Source organism: Daktulosphaira vitifoliae, unplaced genomic scaffold (assembly GCF_025091365.1).
Source record: "Daktulosphaira vitifoliae isolate Bord-2020 unplaced genomic scaffold, ASM2509136v1 Scaffold_2, whole genome shotgun sequence".
Taxonomy (NCBI): Eukaryota; Metazoa; Arthropoda; class Insecta; order Hemiptera; family Phylloxeridae; genus Daktulosphaira; species Daktulosphaira vitifoliae.
The window spans coordinates 33,647,326-33,662,537 of record NW_026099573.1 but is presented as its reverse complement, the minus strand read 5'-3'; the positions used below and the strand labels follow the sequence as shown (position 1 = coordinate 33,662,537).

The 15,212-nt window shown below is 24.6% G+C and overlaps 1 protein-coding gene across 3 annotated transcripts; it reads right to left on the bottom strand.

Moving 5' to 3' along the window:
• Positions 1–78: 78 nt before the first annotated feature.
• Positions 79–15,026, bottom strand: LOC126897427 (WD repeat-containing protein 7). Of its 3 annotated transcripts, none has more exons than XM_050670993.1 (29): positions 14,774–15,026; positions 14,226–14,404; positions 13,924–14,030; positions 13,441–13,519; positions 13,216–13,384; positions 12,944–13,137; positions 12,629–12,774; positions 12,480–12,570; positions 12,258–12,423; positions 10,182–10,264; positions 9,960–10,119; positions 9,662–9,885; positions 9,402–9,597; positions 9,176–9,345; positions 8,694–8,853; positions 8,481–8,618; positions 6,968–7,036; positions 5,804–5,896; positions 5,493–5,681; positions 5,158–5,416; positions 4,242–4,446; positions 4,064–4,162; positions 3,222–3,288; positions 2,916–3,155; positions 2,669–2,855; positions 2,486–2,603; positions 2,271–2,423; positions 798–980; positions 79–702 (listed from the first exon to the last, which is right to left on the bottom strand). In XM_050670993.1, the coding sequence occupies exons 2-29, from the start codon at positions 14,388–14,390 to the stop codon at positions 421–423; spliced, it is 4,392 nt and encodes a 1,463-aa protein (XP_050526950.1). In that variant the 5' UTR covers positions 14,391–14,404; positions 14,774–15,026; the 3' UTR covers positions 79–420. The 3 variants fall into 3 exon arrangements, with proteins under 3 accessions (XP_050526950.1, XP_050526948.1, XP_050526949.1); XM_050670991.1 differs by having other exon boundaries at positions 80–702; positions 3,992–4,162; positions 14,774–15,023; XM_050670992.1 differs by lacking the exon at positions 6,968–7,036 and having other exon boundaries at positions 80–702; positions 3,992–4,162; positions 14,774–15,022.
• Between the last annotated feature and the right edge of the window lie 186 nt (positions 15,027–15,212).

The window sequence follows — 15,212 nt, the reverse complement described above, 5'->3', positions numbered from 1 at the left end:
ACAAATAGTTAACAACATAATAGTAATATAATAATATGAAAATTGGTAAAATTATAGGTAATAAATAATAATAATTATAAAAATGACAAAGGTTTAACAGTGTTCTACAATAATAATAATCAAATAAAATATCATACCAATAACTCAAAATATTTTTAGTAACCAAAAAGTTTATAAATTAAAAGTGGGTATACACTTATTAAACAATATTAATGTATACATCGGTAACATTTAACTAAATATGGTTATATTTTCGGACATTTCTAAAAGTTTCATTTATGGTTAGGAAGTAATTAGATATTTTAGTTGTAACATATAACATATTGTCTTTTATATTATTAAATAGAAGCATTACAATGTTTTAAAATAATTTCTTTTATGATTAATAATTTTCTTTAAATTAAAAAATTATTATTTAATTTAAATAACAAACGTTCTTTCTAAACCATCAGACATAAATCTTACACTGCGATTATTCACCCAATGTAACTTGATCTGTCGCCACTGACTAGAACGTGTTGGGTCTTGTATTTCAGTGCTATATGATTTGGTACATTTAGTTTGGCTATTACCAAGACCAAATATACCAGTAGATGTCTGCCAGAAAGATAATTTATTTTCGGCAGCACTATATGATACAAGAAATTTTCCATCCGGTGAAAAAGCACAAGCACTTATAACTGCACTATGAGCATTAATAGTCTGAAAATTATTTTACAATAATGGTGTATATTAATTTTTAAAAATATTATTCAAATATTTCAGTTTAAGTTTTGATAACTATTTCATAAAACTACCTGGCATTTAGAAGATCTCAGTTCATACAACGCTATTGTTCCAGTCTTGGTACCAACTGCAATACGTCTAGATGTAGAACAATGAGTGACTTGACTAAATCTACTAATAGCAGGGAAAACCTCTGACAAACTACGTGTTTTTAACTGAGTAGGATCAACACAATGCAATATTATATCCATTACCTAAAAATAAACCAGTCATTATAAAATATAGTACAATAATTAAACAAAGGAACACTATAAATTGCTGTTTTATTATTATTTTTAACAACTTATGAAAATCATATTTTACAAAAACTGAAATATATTTTGGTACTATTTTTTCTATACATACAGAGTGATTCCATATGTTCTGATAAATTTCAAAAATTATGATTTAGTAATCATTTTTTAGCACTTAAAAAAAATTATACATATTTAAATAAAAAAAATTGATTTTTAATTTAATAATCTACTATTTATTTTGACTAGATATAAAGTAATACTTAAGAGATCTTATTATTTATTAATATTATTAGAAAGATAATAATATTAATATACAGAGTTACTGGTTTATTATAAACAATTAGATTACTCTCAAAATAAATACAATATTGGAACATTTTTTTTTGATTTTTCATAGTTACATATATTTCATGATTTATCAGGAAATAATTACTTTATGAAATCATTCTTTATGATTTATAGGAGTATCAACTTATTATTTAAAATGGCAACATACATATTTATTTACCTATAAAATAAAAAATAATCTAATTAAGAAAATGACTGATTGATAATAAATTTCGGACCATTAGTTTAGCAGTTATTAACACTTTAAAAAGTAATGACTGGAGGTGAGTAGTCTGTGCTGCTATTTTTATCATTAGTATATTATTTTACAGTCATTTTCTGACTGTACTCTTTGTCACACCTTTGTATCAAAATGAAAATAACTTTTAAAGTACTAGTCCAAAAGTTGTTATCGACCAGTCATTTTCTTAATTAAATTATAATCTATAATATATTTTATTATATTATAATATTATTATTTTAAATAATAAGTTGATACTCTTATAAGTTATAAGAGATGATTCCATAAAGTAATAATTAGCTGATAAATCAAGAAATATACATAACTAAAAGAAATCAAAATTTTTTTTTCCAATATTGTATTTATTTTGAGAGTAATCTAATTGTTTATAATAACCATGTCACCTTTTACGTGATGTTAATTTCAATTAAGTACTCATTCAGGCAATAATAATTTTCATAGAGAAAATTAGGTTTACAACTAATTTTTAGTAAGAACAGATTGTTTTCTCTTCTATCCATTTCATAATTTTAATAATTCAAAAAATCTCTAATAATTTAGTTTTAACTTGATTTTCACTTAACAAAGTTTTTTTTATTGCTATTCTTTGTAACAAGAATTTATTAGTATTCTATTGGTAAGGCAAGTAATAATAGTCTAAAAAAGCTAAATACTCGTACTTCAACCAATAAGTCAGCCATTTCAAGGTGCATTTTTTCAATTAAATGTTCCATAATATGAAGTATTTCAGGTTTAGCTCTATGTAATACTGAATTGCTCAGTGCTGTATTCATGGCCTGTGTATTTTGTTGTATGCTATTATAACGAGCCACCTAAATTATTTTTAGTAAATTTGATTATTTAAAAAAAATGTAATTCAACCAAATAACTATACTTCTCTAGCTATTGTGATGATAAATACTGCAGGACGGACATTTGAAATCAATATCAAAGCATGTCGTGCTGTCCTGCAGGAATCTGCAGCTGGAGTTAAAGGTAATCCATATGACATACTATAAAAATAATGAATAAAATTGCACAAATTGAAGATTTTAAGACTAGAATTAGAAAATTTTACCTAGGAACTAGCTTATCAGTATCACAACATAATTCTAAAATTCCTAACAATACTTTGCTGACATCAAAGTATGGTTCCCACACAGCAAATCCTCGACCAATTAAATCTACAGCAGCCCTACGCAATGCCATATGTGCTGGTAACTTTAGTGTTGAAGGTGCCAAAAGTAGTTGAGTTAGAGCCAAACCTTAAAAAATAAAAAAACAGTATTTTCAAGTTAAATTCAAAATAACATGGTTAATTGTACTTGTAAGTCTTGATAAATTATTGTTTCCAATGCCAAAACCTTCAACAATTGAACTTTTTCTCCTTATATCTTCTGGGCGTTTATTTAATGTGATGGATTGTGATCTATTTAATAAAGTTCCAGAATCTGTTGCACTAACTTCTTGACCAAATTCAGCTCCCATTACACCCATAAGAATTACTGCAGTGGTTTGTTTTCGACGCAATTCACTAACTGATGATGGTTTTCTTAAACATAAATCTATAAAATATTTGTTTTTTATGTAGGATTTAGTTCTATACATATAATCAAGAATTTATTATAAACCTTCAAGGCCATCTTCTTCATCATCTTCTTCATCATCTTGAGTATTAATAACTGGTTCAATATTATCCTAAAAATTTAGTCCCAATTGTTTTAGCAAAATATTTAATATTATAATTAAATAAAAACAATAGCTTGATAATTATATTTTAAATTATCTAATGAAAATTTTATATAAATGCAACGAATACTTTTAATTCATTAAAGAACACATTGAAATAACAGTTAACTAAGAAAAAAATTATCAAATTTAAGTATATACACTTTATTATGATCATTTTTTTTATAAATTATTAAAATTAATGAATAAAAATGCAATAGTTGTAGTTTTATATAAAATTAATTTCAACATATTTTTAATTACAAAAAAAAAAACTGTAAATCAAAAAAGAAAGTTACTTGGTTAAATTTTTAATTCTCTCAGCAAAAAACAGATTGTCCCCAAATGACTGGGAAAATTTTCAGTTAAAAACTTAAGATATAAAATTAATTTCCTTTTAGTTTTTTTTATATGCATACTTTTATATTAATAGAATTTTCAGAAAAAAAAAAAAAAAAGAAGTATTAAAAAAATATATTTAAGATTCACAATTAAGAATATATGACATTGATTACAATAAAGACAATCATAAGAGATATAACAAATAAATCTTATTTCATATAAAAATAAAATGATAAAACTAGTTTAAATCATGAGATATTTTATAAAAAACATTATTTTATTTTTCAGTTATCAAGAAGAAAGTTAGTCTTTAACTGTACTTTAAACTTACATTAGCTGTTAGATTAGTTAGATTGTTATAACTAGCAGCAGCAGATTGCATGCCACCCATAGAGTTGCTTACTGGTAAATATTGAACCCAAAATTCAACTAGTGTTTTACGACCTTTAGGACCAATTCTTTCAAGTTCAGCTAATAACAATCCTTGAGCTGCTTCCCGTACCTATTAGGTACAGTAAATATTCTTTAAAAGTAATATTCTAAATTTTGTTCTTTTTTTTGACACTTAGGCTATAATTTACCTCAAGACAATGGTGCTGCCAGCGATGTGCTAACATTTCTATTTGAATACGTTTAAAATTTTTTGATCCGTGGGCAACAACTTTTTCAGGCAAAGAAACACAATGTAAGGTTTTTAGCTGAGACCATCCCTGTTTAATTTGTGTAACTTGGGAACTATTTTGATCACTACTACATTCATCAGAACGATTTTTTATTGATAATTGTCTAAAAATAAAGAAATGCAAAAGTTTACAAATACTAAAAAAGATATCCTTTACATAAAATAATATTCAGCAATATTAGCTATTATGAACTATGTAAAATATACTGGAATATTTTATAACAATTTAAATATTTTTGTTTTAGATATATATATAATTCATATATAATAAATTAATAGAAAAATATAAGTAGATGAGTGCTTACAAGTTAAATATTTACCTATTTTTCAATTAATATAATAAATCCTTTTAAATATTTTATTACATTATTAAGAGTAAATAAAACATCCCATATTAACTCTAGTTAATAATTAAAAAAAGCAAAATATTAATAATATTTATTGACAAATATAACATTTCTTCAGACATAATAGGGTATCCACTTAAAAAAATTAACTATTTATTAATTATTTAAAATTAAAGATATTAAAATTTCATTAATAATTATCTTGGTATAATTATCTATGGAATAATAAGGCTTTATCTAATTATTTGTACTAACACTAATTATTTAATACATGTTTAGTTAAAAATAATTTTTTAATACTCAGCTTTACATTTTTATATATTTCAAAACAATTTTTTTTGGATTAGATATAATCAATAAAGAAATCTATTTTTTGAAATTAATTTTTTTATCTCAACTTCCACCTACAGAATTTATTGTCTAATTAATTTTAATAGCAAATCGCAAATAAAAAAATTGAATAAATACCTAGAAAATGAATTTTCAAGAAAACAAGGAGAACTCATTGACATCAAAGTGTTGGCAATAGCTACTATAGCTAATAAATGCTGACTGGTTACTGTAGTGCTCACTTCCCAGTGAGTTCTGGCAGTAAACAATCTAGTTAGTAATTCTAACTGGACCAACTCTGGTGGTAAATCCATAAGTAGCCCTTGACTAGTTTTAACGAAATTATCTTCTAAATCAATACTACATTGCCAAGTGGGCAATAATAAGCTCATAAATCCTGGTTATTACATTATTAGTTAGTATGAATTTATAACATATCAAAAATATAAGTTTTAAAATATAAATAATCTTACCGCCTTTAGATATAACACCAAAAGAAACAGGAACCATTGGTCTCAAAAGGCCAAGTTTAGATTCACAAATTTTGTCTACATCTGGATCTAATCCCCATGCATACAATAATGACATTAATAATTGTGCAATTTCCATAGTTAAATTAGCACCACATACTTTACGACATACTACTCCACTAAGATTCAAGCCTACAAGTAAAAGTAGTAAAAAATAATTTTTGAACATTGATATAATATTGATATTAAAGTTTTACATTAATTTAATCTTAAAAGATTATTTGTTTTTATTTAATAATTGATTAAAATTATACCTTTATCATTTGATTTACTGTCTGATCCATCAATAACAGATTGTAATTTGGTCAATATATTATCAGAACCATCTTTACGTTTAGACATAATTCCTAAACAAAATTTATTAAGTTTTAGATATGAAATTTTAATATTAATTAAATAAACTTTAAACAAAAATTAATATACAACTAAATGTGTCAAAGTCCAATCTGTTTTACTAAATGAATTACAAAAGTAAATATAATAAAACATTAAATAAGTTGCATTTAACTGAAATAATTTGCTAAAATCATTTTATTAAAATATCAAAAATACATTTTTTAGACACTAAAATTCAAATATTGTAAGTAAAAAGTACTAAGCAGATTTTTTAATAATATAAATCCCAAAATGAAATATAAATATAAAAAAAAGGTTTTGACAATAACAATATAGATCAATAAAATCTCAATGTATTTATCAAAAAATCAATTATAACTACATTAATTATTATAAATATTGGTATGGATAAAAAAATAAATTGTTTTAATTTTTTTTGAATGTAATTATAGATTTAGTTCAAAATTAAATATATTACATAAGATTTACATAACATCAAAAGTAGATATATATATATTGGCGAGTCAATATAAAATTGTTTTATTATTAATTATTATTTTTTATTGAAAATTGTCTGAAATATTTTTATTTTTCATAACTTTAGAAATAATATACAATAAAGAAAGATTCTTGAGTACATTTTTTCTTTCAAAAATATAGCTTCTATAATTTAAAAAAAACATGCTCATCAATAGAGCTGGGAAATATATGTATTTATAAATTTTGTTTGAGTCACTTTGAAGGGACCCAAGTTTGTGCAACTTTATCATAGGATTATAAAGTATCGTAGACATATATTTCGTTTTAGGAGAGTAAGCCCCATAAAATTTGTAATGACTGTTGGTGTTAATAACTAAACGAAATTTATAAATACATATAATTCCAAACCCTTCTTAATTTTATGTCATCATAGTAAAGTATATGATTTTTATATATTATAATGTATAGTTTATTTTTAACACAAGTTTGAAAAAATAATAATATTTTAATCTATACAATTACCAATGAAATTTGAAAAATCAATAAAAATATATTCATATTTAAAAATAATTAATTAAATAGTGGCATGCAAATTTATTTACCATGTTTATCTTTCTCCTTTAATATACGTTCCATGTCCCCTGCTTTGTCTTTGACTTTGCCAAAGAAGTCTTATTAAATGTAAGCAAGCATAATTATTAGTATAAATGAAGAGTTTTTACCTTAACATTAAGTTATAGTAAAGATCTAGGACTAAAGAAGTGAATCAATCAATTCCTTACTTATCAGGAGAAAAAAATGTAATTTTCAATTCTTTTTGGAGCTAATGAAAATTTTTATATTTTCCTAAACAAATATACCTTTTAATACCATTAATGGTACATCATTTTCTCATAAAAAATATATCACATATTGATTTAAATAGACTAATAAATGAAATCACATATTGATTTAAATAGACTAATAAATGAAAAATCCTAATTTTGGTTGATAGGCTCCTTTAATTCTAGATTCTCTATATAATAATACTATTTTTGATTATTTAAAGGTTAAACAATTAGTATGAAAGTTAACTCTAAAAGTCAATTAATTAGTTTTCTTAGATTATTTTAATCTTTATTAATAATGAAATTGCCAAAATCAAATAATTGGAAATATTGATACAATTACCTGAAGTATACAAGGGGATTATTTTTACGCAAGCTGTTCAATTTCTCTTAATATAATTTTTTTTTTCGATTTTTTAATTACATATGTCTTCTTCTTCTTACTCGCCTTAATCCCAACTACTTGGGGTCGGCCATTTTTAATTACATATGTATTTTTATTAATTAACTTTTACAAAATAATTTTTCAAGTTTATCCCTTATTTCTTATAGGGTCATCAAGTTTCTAATTTAAATGGTAATATATGTATTAAGTAAAATTAAAACTATATTAAAAATATTATTAATTTAAAAAAACTAAAAAATATTAAAAATATTAAACTCAAAAGCCACAAAAAAATTAATGAAAAGTCGCGGATACGTATTTCGGAAACAATGTTACCATTATCAACGCTAAACACATACTGACACCCCGACTAGAAAAAACTCCCTTATATACCCCTAGTGACCTTATCACCTAGTGACGTTATCACTAAGTAATATTATCACATTTTGCCAGTTTACACAAGTTTAATAATGAATTTTTCAGTGGGCCAAGATCCCAATTAATTAAATTGTTTTTATTTTTAAACATTTCTATTGCTTCTCTGATATTAAGTTCTTTGTAATTATTTACGTTTTTAATTAGTTTTATGGTTTTAATAGAGTGATTATGTGTCAATAAATGTTCGGCCACTGGAGATTTCTCAATTTCTTGATTTTTAATATTTCTTAAGTGCTCTTTAAACCTGACCCCTATATTTCTTTTTGTTTGTCCTACGTAACATTTATTACAACTTTCACATTGTATTTTATAAATGCCTGATTTCCCCCCTGAGAATATCACAAGAAAAATCACATTGATACACTGGGGGCCAAACCAGAGATCCCGTGCACCAAAATTTGTTTCTACTCACTAGGCCCGGCCAACCTTTTAATTACTGTATATATAAAAAAAGGATAAACATACCAGCAATTTTTTTATGAGCTTCAGATGACACTGCTTGGGTTAATGCTGCAGTCTTTTGATATTCTGAAGCATTTATCAAACCATGAGCTTCTAAAGTTTTAGGGGACATAAGTCCATACTCTTCACTTAATAATTGAACTGTATTGAGTAGATGACAAATTAAACATCAACCCTATGAATTATATATTTTTCATCATTTTTATTAATACTAACCAACTAAAGCTTCAATATCAAAGCACAGAATATGACATTCTGGATCATTCAGATTTGTTCGTAATCCTTGAACCATTAATGGGAAAGCTCTATTTTTGCTATGGTCAATACCATCAGTATGTGAATTTTGATGCATTTGTTGCAATTGGTGAATTCCTCGCTATTAACATTTATATTTTAGAAAAACACAAAATAAATAAATCTTTATAGTATTTTAATTATATCAATTCTGTGGTTTATATGTAAAAGCTGATATTTCATAATAATGGGTTTTTGAAATTTATATAATTTGTATATAAGAAAATATTATGCTGTGAGTCAAAAAAATACGAGTCAATTTTATTGAGGTGGGTAGTTTTTTGATCTTTAAAAATACAATTTCCATAAGACTCAATTGAAAAATTTAATTTGTTTTGGCTCTTCTTAAAAATTGCTTACAGTGACATATCAGCATTTAGAAAATTGTTACAGAATTTTATTACTTGGGTAGCATGTTTTATAGCATTTATGTTACGATGGCGCAATCCTCTGAAAAAATGCACAGCAGGGTTAGCTAAACCAGAATCTACAGAACTTGAAATAGTTGTATTTTCATCACAAGCATACAGAACTTCTTCTCCGCTTATTCCATGTAGAACTCTATCTAAATGACCTGTAAACAATTTTTTTCAGAAATATTTAATGAAAACAATAACATTTTAATCATACCTGTTTCCATTTGCCATACATAAACTGTAGCATCTGAACAACCAACAATCATGAAATCGTCTAATGGTCTCCATTTTATAGTTACAACTGGAAATAAATGTCTAGAAGCTAAAACTACACATTTACGTTCAGACAAACTTAGTAAAGTTACTGAGTGATCACTAGCAACCGAACAAATGCACTTCAGTATCCTTGGCTAAAAGTGATGAAAACAATAAACAATATTTTAATTAAATTAAATTAATTTTTTAAATACTTACATTAGCACATGTGTTTGGAGGCACTAACAATTGTGTTATTTCACCTGCATGGACACAAAATCTATGCAGTAAAGTTCCAGCATATAAATCCCACAAGCATATAGCAAAATCAACTCCTCCAGATAGTAAATGTGATTTATCATATCTTGAGTGCATATGATGTGGATATAATAAGCAATTCACCCGTCCACTGTGACCTAATAATATCTGATGAGGAGGCCAATCTAAATCCATAAATTTGTATAATTTAACTCAGAATTTTTATATTAAATAATTAAAAATAAAATTTATCTTTTACCTTTATAATTTTGATGGTTACCATGTAACAGTTGAAGCATGACTGTCTGTGTCGCTGGGATAATAACAATAGACCCATCTTGTCTTCCAATTACAAGCCTACTCTGACCGGCTAAATAAATACTGGCAGTCAACTTAATATTTGGCAGATTTTCACAGTCCTAAAAAGTTATTATTTTTATAAATAAATGATAATGATATCAAATCTATTAATAGTTCTTACTAGTTGATTGAGAATTCCAACTGGATGAGGTTTCATCGATTCCCAAGCTTTAGATAAACTTGTACACACAAATGGTGAAAGTTCTTTAAAAAGATAATTTTATTTTTTAAATACTATTAGTTACCTATTTTATTAATAATAATTAAACATAAACACTTATGTCGGTTGACTGACATTAGGTCCATTTTTTTTCCTATAGTTATTTTCTAATTAAAAATATATAATGTCCAATTTTTTTTTCGATACATTAATTTAAAGGTCATTATTTTGATGTCCAATAAATAATCAGTTTCATTATTAAGGTTACTAATTATTATATTTTGAATAAAATTTAATATAAATAATTTATAAATCAATACAATACAATACATAAATAAAATAATATATATATATAAATAAAAATGCCATTTTTAATATAAAAAATTTGTCACTATAATAATTGCCCATAACAAAAAAAAATACCCTGTTACTTTGATATCATTAAAGGCGTTTTTCAAAGCATTAATATTAGCAGACTCAAAATCACTCACTGCGTATTGTGGATTTAATGTTACATTTAAAACCAACAAATCAGTTTTTAAATTCATAATAAATTATACTATAAGTAAGTTTACTTTTATGAGCTGCAAAATATATACTAATGGTAAAACATTGGCCATGTAAATAGCATGAAATGTCTGGATATAGTTTTATAAGTTTTATCTATTTTCTATCAGAAAATTTGGTACTTCTTGTGAGTAATTTGATATTTTTGTTTATTGCAAATTTTATTAGACATATAAGATCATTATTTCTACTATAATCCACTACAAATGATTTATTTAGTTTTATCAAAATATAAATAATTTCAACCACAACTTCTGACAGTGTATTAGGTATTGTTGGTCGTGATTTATTTTATTGTCTATTAATATTATGCCTTATGTAGTTCCTATCTGGTATATTAATTAACACTTATTCATTGTTAAAACCCTTCATAGACTGTCTTATTATTTCTACAGAAGCCAAATTTGGATTAGTTAATATTGTAATATGATAAACAATTTCCTTTCCCTCAATTTCAGTGCAATTTTTGGAAGGTATAAATTAATAGTTAAATCACATTTGTTATACATCAAGCAATGCATAATTGGTTATTTCTCATCACCAACACTTTTTGGTATTGTCCTTATTAAATGAATGATGATAGTAACAATACCTACCATAAATCAATATAACTTTTTTTTTAGACATAGTTAATCTTAGATCCATTGAAATGCAAATAAATAAAAAAAACAATGCGTGTAATTATAAAAAATTTATAGAGTATATTATTTGTATTAAATAGTGTTTGTAAAGTTAATGAATATTGTTGTTATTATTAAATGTGCAATATATTATTTGTAAAAAGTAATAAAAATAATTTTCAATATTGAACTTGTATCTAATAGATCAACATATATTTTGATGTAAATGGTCATTGGAATTTCATTTACTGGATGTAATAAGGTTTTGACAATAGTTTTTGAAAATGTTGGATTGGACCTTTTGTCTAGAAAATATTTTTGTCACTATCCTAATAAAATCTTCTTTTCAAATCAAGCCCATTGTAAGGCTCAAAGTTTAAAATTAAATTAGACCTCTACCATAGATGACGTTTAATTTTGATAATTTAAGCTGTTTATATCTTAACAAAGAATTTTGAGACTAAGAAAATGCCCCCTGAATCTGACATTGATTCAAATATGAACATTCTAAATAATTTTTGTGAATTTTGGTATGTATACAAATGAAAAGTCTAGTACAACAAAGTCTAAATTTTAAGAAATTCTATTTTAGTTAGTTTTAAATAGATATTTTTTTGTGTATTTTAATATAAAAATTGTTTTTATAATTAGATTATTTATGAAGCTAGCTAAAAAAAAACATTTAACATTGCTGGAAAATTTCTCAATATATGCTACTCTTGTAAAATATCTAAAAATGGACATACCAGATTATTGAACTGGACCCTTCACTTGCTTTATTAATATAATATATACATCTTGAAAATACTCAAATTTCAAAGTCTAAAAATTATTAAGTATACATACTAACCTGATAACTTTTTATGATTATCATTTTCTTTGATATAAGATAATTGAGCTGGAGATAATTTGGGAATTTTCCATATATTTACAGCACCTTCAGAATCTCCTCTTATCAATATTTTTCCATGTAGTTGCGATTCATAAAAACGAACAGCCGGAGAACAGTAAAGATGCTAGAAAAAATTTAATTAAAAAAATGTCAATAATTATATTAAGAGTATTAACAAACCTTGTTTGATGAAACTGATAAAATACTATAAAGATAAGGACTATCTCCATCTTCAGATTGTTTATGAAAATTTTTATTCTCAACTATACTACTGCAAATTTACAAAAATATATTTGAGGATTTATTTATGAAATAAAACAAATCTTTACTTTGCAGGTAATTTATACAAATATCCTTTTCCATCATCAGTCCAAATTAATACACGATCAGGAGCCAAAAATTCCCCACCTAACCAACGTTCACCTCGTGGGGCGTATACTGTACAAAGAGCTGAGAAATCTCCAGCATCATATATCTAGTTAAAAAATTATTTAAAACTTATAGTAGTAATAAGCTTTATTACTTTATAAGTAAAAACACCATTTTTCTTCACTTTTTTAACATAATGAAACAAAATTTTGATAGAATTCATCAATAATAATTGATTTTTAATTTAAAAATAATATTTTTTTTATTATTTTAACCTGCCAACACTTTGAACAAACAATCAATACTGTTCTTTGATGTTCTGAACAACAAGCCATTGTTAATGCATTTAAACATCTAATTTGTTTACTTTCATTTTCATATACTGGAGGGTCTGTAGGCCCATATTCTCTCTGTTCCAATGTCCAAACTTTTACTGTTCCAGTTGTTGTTAATCCCAAAACAACATCATCTAAATTAATTTATATATGACTTATGTTATTAAATATAACAATAAGAGCCTTTTATACATTAAATATCACAAAAATACCTTTGCAAGTATGTGGTTTAAGTACATATAAAGCACTTATCCAATCTGGGTTTACACGTGATGATAAAGAAAAAATAATTTCTAGTGAAAATGGATTCATAATTATAACTTCAGCATAATAACCATTACAGAACAGTCGAACATCTTCAGTCCCAACCATACGGTATGCCTAAGATATAAGACGAAAATTAATCTCGATAAATAGAGAAGTATATTTTCACTAACTTGAATGTTTGTATGAATATATATAGATTTAGTGACTTCTCTACATTTTCCATCAATTATATCCCAAGTACTCATTTCCCTAATAAACATTTATAATAATATAATAAATATTTAAAAAATAAACTAAAACAAGAATATTATTTAAAATATATATAAGTAAAAAGTAAAGTAGATTATTTATTTAATATCACATGAGTATAGTATAGTAACATATGACATAGAGTATTAGACCATACTAAAGAGACTTTTGTAAGTTTTTAAGCTAATGATAAACAAAATATAAATAAAGTTTCTTAGATATTCGGTTTTATGTTATTTTAATTATTATACAATTAATTAATAAGTGCACATAAAATTAATAGCTATTAAGAAAGAAAATTTGAACTCTAAAAATCAACATGATAATGTGATAAGATATACAAGAAAAATGTTAAATAAATTTAGCTTAGAATAATAAAAAAAGTTGTAATATTTATAACCTACCCATTTTCAGATGAGCTAACAAAAAACCCATTATCTGCAATTATACTAGCATACGTTAAGCAAAGAACAGGCGCTGTATGTCCAACAAGTAAACATCTTGGAGTCATCTGTAAAATATTTACAGTTACAATTTACTTTAAAAATTGTATTATTTTAATAATTATACATTAAAACATTATGTATATATATTATTAAATAAAAGGGTTTATATTATTTATACTATTTTTCAACTTCTGAAAAACAAAGTCAGCAAATAAATTTACTTTACGTCTTTTATATTTTACAAAAAAAGTATCACTTACCTTTAATGTTTCAGGTGACACAGACCATAGACATATTTGTCCATCATAGCAACCAGTTACAAGTGTTCGCTGATCAGGAGATAAATACACACAAGAAATGCAATGTGTCAAAGGGGTTTTACCCCAAAGAACTATAGGAACTACTAAACTAGTTCCTCCGGCCATTTTTATTTTCTTTACTGCAATTATTTACCATTAATTTAGTATAAATAAAACATTTAATACTTTGTTAAAAAGTGAAAAATATAAAAGTTATACAAATTTAATACTTTTAAAACTATTTAAATATTCTTATTATTATTAATAAACAGATTAAAATGAAACAACATAAAATAAGAATTATAATTATAAAAAAAAAAACTAAATATTTATCATTTACTGTATGGCTAAGTACAACAGTAAAGAAGCCATTGTAATATTAAAAGATAACACAAAAAATAAGGGATGAATGTAATTTATATTTGTTTTTTTAGCAAATTAGTGAAACTCTATTTTTATTTTTATATATGAATATATATGTTAATTAGTAACACCCAATACGATTTTACCTGTAAGCTATTTGATAATTAAATTATTATATTAAAACAAGTATTCTGCATCTTCAAGAATGAATAATGTTCTTAGAACGTATATAAAATAAATTGAGTCGTCTACTGTAGCTTAATATTTAAGAAAATCTAATAACTAATTAATAGTCAATTTAGATTCCATTTACTACAATGCATAACAATTTTTCAGTGACAAGTGTTGACTACAAAATACTGATAACATAGATCGATAATGTTATCAGTACACTGTACCATTTCTGGAACATTAGCGCTACAAACAGAAAAAAGATTGGTTATAATCGCAGCTGTAGAAAATATTTTAATACAGTTAAGAACTGATTTTTTATTAAACTTAACGCTAATGATCCTGTTTTTACAAAACTAATTAATATTTCATGATTTTTCTTTGCTTCATAATCAACAGTTTTATATTTGTCCC

Coding starts and splice junctions, on each gene's coding strand:
- LOC126897427 (XM_050670991.1), bottom strand. CDS start 14,390: ATGGCCGGAGGAACTAGTTTAGTAGTTCCTATAGTTCTTTGGGGTAAA. Junction 4,447..5,157: donor CTTGAAAATTCATTTTCTAG/GTATTTATTCAA, acceptor CTTTATTTTTAG/ACAATTATCAATAAAAAATC. Junction 2,424..2,485: donor TCATCACAATAGCTAGAGAA/GTATAGTTATTT, acceptor AAAATAATTTAG/GTGGCTCGTTATAATAGCAT.